Below are 10,238 nucleotides of genomic sequence, written 5' to 3' on the forward strand. Positions count from 1 at the left end.
GGTTATGTATAACTTTTGAAATCATAGGAGGTTATATAAAAAAATACTAATCACATAAGGGTAAAGTGGAATTTGCCCAAAAAAAAGGAGTAAGATATAGATTACGTCTTGTTCATCATATGTGTGGGACTATCAAAATTTGTTTCAAATTTACATTTTGTTTAAAGTGATTTATATGATTAAAAAAAGAATTTTACATTCGGTTTAAATAGATGAATCCTTTTCCTGGATTGATTGAGTGAACTGGTACCATCCTTGTCCCCTTTCCGATGGGTACGTGGTCAACCGTAATTAATTGAAGCTGCATAGGGCTGTTTAGGTATAAAGCCTCAGTTTTTGTGTCATAGCCTCGTTTATGATGGCATCGCTATTGCCGCAGCTTCCTTTTAAGAACAAGTGAAAAAAATGTTACTTCGCCTCTCATATCAATTCTTTTCTTGATTATTCCTGTGGGTATATGTTTGTTTATTAATAGATTTGGGTCCATCAAAAACAGCACCTGCTCTTAACAGAGAAAGGTCGTGCAGAGCAACATGGAAAAGATTAAGGGATCAAGGGTTTCAAGACTTCACATCCCAGATGATGTGACCTTCAACATCCTTAAAAGACTCTCAGCCAAATCACTGATGAGATTCAAAAGCGTTTGCAAGTCATGGAATTCCCTAATTTGCGATCCTTGTTTCGCGGATTGCCACCATATCCGATCCCAGACCAGGCCTGATGCTTCCCATATTTTGTTCTATCTGTTTAGACCTAATTACAAAGCATTAGCACTTTTTCCAACAAATTCTGAAAAAGCAAGCCTTTCCAATCAACTTCCTGTCCATAAATTGTACCCAAGATTCATACCTTGCACTAACGTTGTCAATGGCCTAGTCTGTTTGTGCAGTCCCAATAATCTTGGGCTCCTTCACCTCCTTAACGTCACTACTGGGGAAAAAATAGCCCTTCCGCCTGGGAAACGATGTCATGTTTTCGGATATCGTCAGTTACATCGGCCCCATTATCACCTAGGATTCGATCCTGTCACCAAGAAGTATAAATTGCTCTATTTCCATAAAGATACAAGAACAAATATCATAATAGAATGTCTCATTCTTACAATTGGATCCAAATCATGGAGGGCTATAGATTGTCCGGAACCTCCAATACTAAGTGGAACCACAATTTCAGTTGATGGAGCAATATATTGGAAGGATAAAACGTTCATCAGTGGCGAAAAAGTTGTACTATATTTTGATATTGGAGAGGAGAAATTTGGAGCTGTTGCTGCTCCTCCTGAAACTGATGGCACTGAAGGAACAACTACTTCACTGATCCAACTTGGGATGAATGTAGCTTTCTTGAGCATTGACAACAAAAGCAGAAATTGGATGTCTTGGTCGCTGAACAAGGCTGATCAGGTGTGGGTGAAGGATGAAAAATATTTTAAGGATTCATTTTTGGGTTACTGGGACTGCGTTGATAGAATAATCGGCACCACGAACACGGGCGAAGTCATGCTAACAGTACTCAAGCGAAGAAAACCATGGTATTTTCGTATGGAAGAAGAGAAGCACAGCAGATCAGAGTTTTATGATATGGAAACAGGAAAGAGTAGGACAACTTCTACGCTAACTCTGCCCAGGCTGCCTGTAGAAACAACCAACTGGGATCCAGTGTTAGGTCATGTCGCTGCCAGTGATCAGGTGGAAAACATTGGAGATGCTGCTGCTACTCATCATGTGGAAAACATTCTCCCTTTGAGATCGCTATGTGAGTAAGCGAAAGAAAAGTAGATTGGTTTCGATTTGTTGATGTTTTTGCTCAAATAAGTGATCAGGGGAAATTGGTTTCGTGCTAGATCATAATTAATGTCCTAGGTTATATGTGTGAGCATATAATGTTGGAATGGGTTTCCGGGGAATGGTGAACATCTCTCGTGGAAATATATACATTTTTCATATTTCTTGTTTGAGAATTGAGTTAGCAAATTAGATTGCTCCTCAAAAGTAGCATATTTCGTGGGTGGTTTTTTTTTTTTTTTAAGTACAAAAGAATTCTTTCTGGTTTTGCAGTTCAAGCATCTCATTTGTTCTTCTAGTTTCAAAACTATAAAAACTTCAATTTTGTTTTACATAAGACTGGGAGAGAGATGAGACCTGTAAATTTAGCAAAGCCCATAGTAATTTGATTTGTTGTTTCATGCGCTTCTTAAATAGACCAGTTGCACTAGCAAGGAAAGAAGAGCAGAATGAGGGGGTCGTTAAGCCAAAAATGTTTGGGTACTTGAGTGATAGGGTATAATTTGTTAGCAATTTTATTATTAATTTCCCCTTTTATCCCTGACAAATATTGTGTTAATTGCGGATATTTATTTACATTTGGTATTTGGAATCAATTTCAGGAGCAGAGCAGAAAACTACCATAAAGGAAGGGAACAAAAGACAATTGGGCTGAGGGCCCACCTTGTGTACTTCATTGGCTCAAGTCCTACGGGAGAAAGGAGGAGTAATCTCCTTTGGCTTTCAAGAAGGACATCAGCGGGGACCACGAGGGAAAAAAAGCCTTTTCTTCAATTGGGCTCTTGAGAGAAACGGACGAGGAGAAGCTTTTTCCTTGCAATCTTTTGCTTGCTCCCGAATGGTGGTGGGACCGCAGACTAGGTAGCTGGGAGTCAACTTCCTTTATGTTTCTCTATAAGTAGGAAACGGACGGAAGCAGTCCGGGGGCCAGCTTTTAGTTCTTTTGCTTTAGTTCAGTTTTTAGTTTTCCTTTCTTTTCCTAGGACTGGCCTCTGACACACGCCAGGTGTTTGACAATATTCCCCAACGGGGAAAACATCCTTCATTCCTTACTTTTTAGTACAAAACAATGCCTTCGCAATTTATTAACTCGTGTGATGATTTAATTATGCGGCGTGGCTAAGTCTTCCATCTAGTCAAGGGTCAACTCGACGGCGCAGTCCCGAAAATCTGTGAGATCTAATTAATTTTCACGCGTTCCTTAATTTATTCATATTTGCACATTGCCTGCTTGTATTTTCATGGGATTATTTTATTAATTGAATGTCAAGGGCCCGATGTTCAATGTGATTTATTAATCTCGTGCCAATTTAGTCAATTAAATCCGTAATTGTTTGATTGATTAATATTAGTGGCAACTGGTGTGTTTACACATTAGGGGAACGTGCAATCTAATTTAAATAACCCTCGTAGCGTGTTATTGGTTAGGGTTAGGTTTTTCTAATATTAATGCAATTGGGAAATTAATTCCTATGGTCGTACCTAGGAGTATTTGCTGATTAGGGGTAATCAACGGTCGTACCTTGGTTATCAATAATTTAAGGAAAAATTGGTCATCAGACTATAACTAGCCTATTAATAAATTAAGTGAACCTCTCCTGCATCAATGATCGGATAAATGGACTGTGCCTGAGTAGTTGCATCCTTGGCTAGAATTTATTTATTCTTGATTTAATTCCTGTTTTACTTGTGCTAGTGATTTATTCATTTTTAATTAAATTGTTTAATTGTTTTTAGTTTCATTCCGGTGAAATTCCCCCTTATCAATTGGACTTTAAAAAGAGACAGATATCCCCAGTCCCTGAGGAGACGACCCTACTTGCCACTGTCTACTATTTAGTAATTTTTGTCAATTAATTAATTCTGGTATATCGGGTTAAGCAAACTCTTCGGGAACAGGGTGAATCAAGTAACCCATTGCACACCTAGAGTCCCTGCTCCAGTACCTAGGATTAATTATTGACTGCTTTTAGTGGTAGTTAGGTTCTATATTTATTACTATTATTGCACAGGCTGACGACCTGTCAATTTTTGGCGCCGCTGCCGGGGATTGGCGTTATTGTTTGTTTCTTTTTAAATTCATTTTGTGTCCTAATTTTCTGGTTTTCTTCTAGTGTATGCCTCGATCTTCTCGCACAGGTGATTTGGTTTTTGACCCTGAGGTAGAGAAGACCGCGCGTAGAACGAGAAAGGAGACCAGACAACTCAGAGAGGAGCACTACAGTGCTGCATCTGAGAGTTCTGAACCAGGAGTTGACCCAACAGATTCGTTTGGCGACACTTCAAGTGACTCTGACCAGGAGGAGTTCACCATGGCTAATGCACAAACATTAAGGGAGTTGGCTGCTCCTGATTTAACTCAGCAGCCTTTGTGCATTACTTTCCCCGCTTTAAATGACAACATTCCATTTGAACTAAAATCTGGTCTGATTCAGCTTTTACCCTCTTTTCATGGTTTACCAGGTGAAGAGCCGTATAAGCATCTGCAGGAGTTTGACGTCGTGTGCAATAGTATGAAGCCCCCGGGAATCACAGAAGAGCAGATAAAAATGAGGGCATTCCCCTTCTCCTTGAAAGATTCTGCGAAGGACTGGCTGTACTACCTGTCACCAGGTAGCATCACCACGTGGGGCCAATTGATGAAAAAATTTTTGGATAAATATTTTCCGGCGTCCAGGGCTGCAAGCCTAAGGAAAGAAATTTGTGGGATCAAGCAGCATCCCGGAGAGTCGCTTTACGAGTATTGGGAACGGTATAAGAGCTTGTTGCGCAGGTGCCCCCATCACCAAATAAGTGAGCAGTTGATCATACAATATTTCTATGAGGGGCTCATTTTTAGAGACAGGAGCATCATAGATGCTGCAAGTTGAGGGGCACTGGTGAACAAAACCCCTCAGGAAGCACGGGAGCTAATAGAGGGGATGGCAGAGAATTCACAGCAATTCAGTATAAGAGAGGATGTCCCAATACGTAGGGTGAATGAGATAGAGACACCCTCTGTGCAGCAGCAGCTAAATGAGTTGACTGCATTCGTTAGGCAACAGGCTGTGAGAAATGCATCACAAGCCAGGGTATGCGGGATTTGCACTGGTATAGGTCACTCTGCAGACATATGCCCAATGATTCAGGAAGAAACTGCAGAACAGGTGAACATGGCTGACCACGCGCCCGCGCCAAGGAAGCAGTACGACCCTTACTCGAGCACCTACAACCCCGGGTGGAGAGATCATCCCAACCTCAGTTATGGAGGGAATAGGCAATCCAACTTTGCACAAAACAGGCAGTCTAACTTTGTGCCAAATAAGCCACCGGGGTACCAGCAGCAATACCAACCCCGACCACCTCCGCCCCCTCAATCTGGTTCATCTATGGAGGAGATGATGAAACAAATGATGACAACCATGGCGCAAAATCAGCAGAGGACGGAGGCAACTATTATGCAAAATCAGCAAAGGACGGAGGCAACCGTTATGCAATATCAGCAAAGGACAGACTCCGAAATACAGGATATAAGGAATCAGATAAGTCAAATGGCCACAACAATCAACCGCTTGGATGCCCAAAATCAAGGTAAATTGCCATCTCAACCGGAGTTGAATCCGAAGAACGTGAGCGCGATGACCCTAAGGAGTGGGAAAGAAATTCAGGGGCCTGAACCTGTGATTCCCAAGGACAATGATGAAGAGAAAATCGAAAATGAGCTTGGAAGGGAGGGCAGAAATGGTGCAGATCCAAAGGTACTCCCTGACCCAATAATTACAGTTAAAACTAACCCACCTCCTTTCCCTAGCAGGTTGGAAAAATCGAAGAAACAGGATAAGGAGAAGGAGATCTTGGAGGTTTTTCGCAAGGTTGAGATAAATATCCCCCTCTTGGACGCCATCAAACAAGTACCAAAATATGCCAAGTTCCTAAGGGACTTGTGTGTAAACCGAAGGCGATTGAAGGGAGATGAACGGGTCATAGTTGGGGAAAATGTGTCTGTGGTCCTGCAGAGAAAGCTCCCACCCAAGTGCGGGGACCCAGGTATGTTTACTATTCCCTGTAAGATAGGTAATACTGTGATCAGAAGGGCCATGTTGGATCTGGGAGCATCAATAAATGTCATGCCTAAGTCTATCTATGCTTCTCTAAAATTAGGTCCATTAAAAGAAACTGGAATAATCATTCAATTAGCTGACCGAACTAATGCATATCCTGATGGGTTGGTTGAAGATGTGTTGGTAAAAGTTAATGATTTGGTGTTTCCAGCTGATTTTTATGTACTTGATATGGATGATGATCACTCCCCTGATCCCTCACCTCTGTTATTGGGTAGACCTTTTATGAGCACAGCACAGACGAAAATTGATGTTAATAAGGGTATTCTGTCCATGGAGTTTGATGGGGAAATTGTGCATTTCAATATCTTTGATACTATGAAATATCCCTCAAACTCCAACTTTAGCTCAGTTTTCTCTGTGAGTGCTATTGACCCTGTAGTGCAGGAAGTGTTTGAAACTGTTGGCAGGGATGAGTTAGAGGTGGCTTTAACAAAGCACCTCGAGTTGGAGACAACTCCTGAGGTGGAGTGGAGCGAGGATCTAAAATGCACAATAGGTGCATTACACTCATTGCCGACCACCACAAAAAGGTATGAAGCATCACCTATTTTTATTCCTGAACCTCACCAGAGGGTATTGCCATCTGTGGTGCAGGCACCGGAATTGGAGTTGAAACCCCTACCAGAGCATCTGAAATATGCATATTTGGGTGATAATGAGACACTCCCGGTGATTATCTCATCGGCACTGTCAAAAATCCAGGAAGAGAAATTGATCCGGGTTCTTCGGGAGCATAAAGAGGCGATAAGCTGGACAATCGCAGACATTAAGGGGATCAGCCCTGCCATCTGTATGCACCGGATTAGGCTAGAGGACGATGCCAAACCTGTTAGGCAGGCTCAAAGAAGGCTCAATCCCCTCATGATGGAAGTTGTGAAGAAAGAAATTTTAAAATTGTTGGATGTGGGGATTATTTTTACAATCTCTGATAGCCCTTGGGTGAGCCCGGTCCAGGTAGTCCCAAAGAAGGCAGGAGTGACGGTGGAGGCCAACCAAACGGGTGAGCTTGTTCCAGTGCGTAAGCCCACTGGATGGAGGCAATGCATAGACTACCGTAGGCTAAACGCCGTCACCAAAAAGGATCATTTCCCTCTCCCTTTCATTGATCAGATGGTTGAACGTTTAGCTGATAGAGCTTATTATTGCTTTTTGGATGGATTTTCAGGATACTTTCAGATAGCAATTGCCCCGGAGGATCAAGAGAAGACAACCTTCACGTGCCCGTTCGGGACCTTCGCCTATAGACGAATGCCATTTGGATTGTGCAACGCACCCGCGACTTTCCAAAGATGTATGGTAAGCATCTTTTCTGAGTATGTTGAGAAAATAATAGAAGTTTTCATGGATGATTTCAGTGTGTATGGAGATAGCTTTGATACGTGTCTAGATAACCTGAAATTGATCCTGATAAGGTGTATAGAGACTAATCTTGTGCTTAATTGGGAAAAATGTCATTTTATGGTTGAGCACGGGATAGTCCTGGGTCATATTGTGTCGTCTAAGGGCATAGAAGTTGACAAGGCTAAAATAGACATTATTTCTGCATTGCCTTACCCCGCGAGTGTGCGGGAGGTGCGCTCTTTTCTTGGACATGCAGGTTTTTATCGAAGGTTCATCAAGGATTTTTCAAAAATTGGAGCCCCGTTGTTCCAACTCCTACAAAAAGATGTAGCCTTCGAGTTTGATGATAAGTGTGAGAGAGCCTTTAACAAGCTGAAGGAATTGTTGACTTCACCCCCAATCATCCAACCCCCCGATTGGAATTTGCCATTTGAGATCATGTGCGATGCCAGTGATTATGCTGTTGGGGCTGTACTGGGGCAAAGAATAGGGAAGGCGGCTCATGTCATCTATTACGCATCCCGAGCCTTGAATGGAGCCCAGTTGAATTATTCTACCACTGAGAAGGAGATTCTTGCAGTTATTTTTGCTTTGGAAAAATTTAGGTCATACTTGTTAGGTGCTAAAGTGATTGTATTTTCTGATCATGCAGCATTGAGGTACCTGATGACCAAGAAAGATGCAAAACCGAGGCTCATACGGTGGATACTGCTCCTACAGGAATTTGACTTGGAGATAAGGGACAAAAAAGGCTCAGAAAATCTAGTAGCGGACCATTTGAGTCGCATACTAGTTGAAGAGGATAGCGAGCCATTGAAGGATGCATTCCCCGAAGAACACCTATTTTCCTTAAATTCTCAGTTGCCTTGGTATGCGGATTTGGTCAATTATTTAGTAACTGGTAATTTTCCTGCAGGTTGGCCGAAATCGAAGAGGGATAAGTTGAAGAGCGATGTAAAGTATTTTATCTGGGACGACCCGTACCTATGGAAGAGGTGTGCAGATCAAGTCATGAGGAGATGTGTAAGTGAAATGGAATTTCAATCAATTCTAGTTTTTGTCATACTTTTGCCTGTGAAGGTCATTTTGGGCCAAAGAGAACTGCTCATAAGGTTTTAGAAAGTGGATTTTATTGGCCCTCATTGTTTAAGGATGCCTATGTGTTTTGCAAGTCATGTGATCGCTGTCAAAGGGTAGGTAATATAGCCCGTAAAGATCATATGCCCCAAGTCCCGATGATTTTTGTAGAAATTTTTGATGTCTGGGGTATAGATTTCATGGGCCCTTTTCCTACTTCATTTGGTTTTCTGTATATTTTGCTGGCAGTTGATTATGTGTCTAAATGGGTGGAGGCTAAGGCCACTCGAACTAATGACTCGAAAGTGGTTGCAGATTTTATCAGATCTAATATTTTTGTGCGGTTTGGTATGCCAAGAGCTATTGTCAGTGATAGGGGAACGCACTTTTGCAACAAAACCGTAGCTGCGTTATTTCGCAAGTATGGTGTACTCCACAGGGTCTCAACGTCATATCACCCTCAGACCAATGGTCAAGCGGAGGTGTCGAATCGGGAGATAAAGTCCATCTTGGAGAAATGGTGCGCCCCTATAGAAAAGATTGGAGTCAACGGTTGGAAGATGCACTCTGGGCCTATCGGACGGCATACAAGACACCTATAGGGATGTCTCCCTATAGGTTGGTATTTGGTAAGCCGTGTCATCTTCCAGTAGAGTTCGAGCATAAAGCATTTTGGGCGGTTAAGCAATGCAATATGGATATTGAGGAGGGCGGAATCCAAAGGAAGTTACAATTACAGGAGTTGGAGGAGATTCGCAATGAAGCTTATGAGAATGCGGTAATTTATAAGGAGAAAAATAAAATTTTCCATGACCAACAGATCTCAAGGAAGACATTCGAGTGTGGGCAAAAAGTTCTGCTGTACCACTCCAAATTGCAGTTATTTCCAGGTAAATTACGTTCTCGTTGGATTGGCCCTTTTGTTGTGACTAATGTCTTCCATTATGGTGCAGTCGAGATCCAAAGTTTAAAAGCTGAGAAGAAATTTGTAGTGAATGGTCATCGTCTCAAGCCGTATCATGAAGGGGTTCCAACTGAACGGGTGGAGGTGATGCACTTGGAGGATCCGACTTGCTTAGTTTAAGCAAATGGTTGGACAATGTCTAGCCAAAGACATGAAAGAAAGGCGCTCATTGGGAGGCAACCCAATTGTTTCCTTTAATTGTTTGTTGGTTTCGTGTCACCATTTACATCTGTTTCCCTTGAACTTGACTGATTTTGGGTGTTAGTTTTCGTTTTGCTGATTTATAGGTGCCCTTCAGTCATGACGTGCCCGCGTGGTGATGTGCAGGATGCTCACGATCAGAAATTCTGAAACTTCTGGGAGCTCTCCTGCCCTCATGACGTGCCCGCGTGGTGATGTGCAGGATGCTCACGATCAGAAATTCTGAAACTTCTGGGAGCTCTCCTGCCCTCATGACGTGCCCGCGTGGTGATGTGCAGGATACTCACGATCAGAAATTCTGAAACTTCTGGGAGCTCTCCTGCCCTCATGACGTGCCCGCGTCACGTTCGCGGGAAAGGTAAGGATTCAAATATAAAAAAAAAAAGAATGAAAAAGAAAATGAATGAGAAAAATATAGAAAAACTATTATTATTATTTCAGTTATTCAGATAATAACAAAAAAATAATAAAAAAATAAATAATAAAAAAATAATAAAAAAAAATAAAAAAAAATGAAAAAAAATCGATAAAAAAAAAACAAGAAGAAGAAAAAATTTTCCTCTTAACCGTAGCAATTTCTTTTATATTAAAAAAAAAAAAAAAAAAATTTTTCCTTCTTTTCTTTTCTTTCTTTTCCTTTTTTTCTTTCTCTCTTCTTTCTTCCTTCTCCGCTGGATCTCCTTTCCCCTTTTGGCCGCCGCTTCGAATCGCACACCGCGATTGCCGCCGCCGCCACCACTACAGCCCTTCACCAACGTCGAGCGGACA

The 10,238-nt window shown here is 41.9% G+C and overlaps 2 protein-coding genes across 2 annotated transcripts; both read left to right on the forward strand.

The window, feature by feature from the left end:
- Window positions 1-533: 533 nt before the first annotated feature.
- LOC113736004 (F-box protein At5g65850-like) lies at window positions 534-1,763 on the forward strand. The gene has a single exon (XM_027262960.1). It carries the CDS (start codon window positions 534-536, stop codon window positions 1,761-1,763), a length of 1,230 nt encoding a protein of 409 aa, XP_027118761.1.
- Window positions 1,764-4,705: 2,942 nt separating this feature from the next.
- Window positions 4,706-9,389, forward strand: LOC113736005 (uncharacterized). Its single transcript, XM_072083191.1, has 4 exons — window positions 4,706-7,000; window positions 7,508-8,144; window positions 8,309-8,670; window positions 8,745-9,389. The coding sequence occupies exons 1-4, from the start codon at window positions 4,706-4,708 to the stop codon at window positions 9,387-9,389; spliced, it is 3,939 nt and encodes a 1,312-aa protein (XP_071939292.1).
- Window positions 9,390-10,238: the final 849 nt, after the last annotated feature.

The sequence above is a fragment of the Coffea arabica genome, chromosome 3c (genome assembly GCF_036785885.1).
Source record: "Coffea arabica cultivar ET-39 chromosome 3c, Coffea Arabica ET-39 HiFi, whole genome shotgun sequence".
NCBI classification, from domain to species: Eukaryota; Viridiplantae; Streptophyta; class Magnoliopsida; order Gentianales; family Rubiaceae; genus Coffea; species Coffea arabica.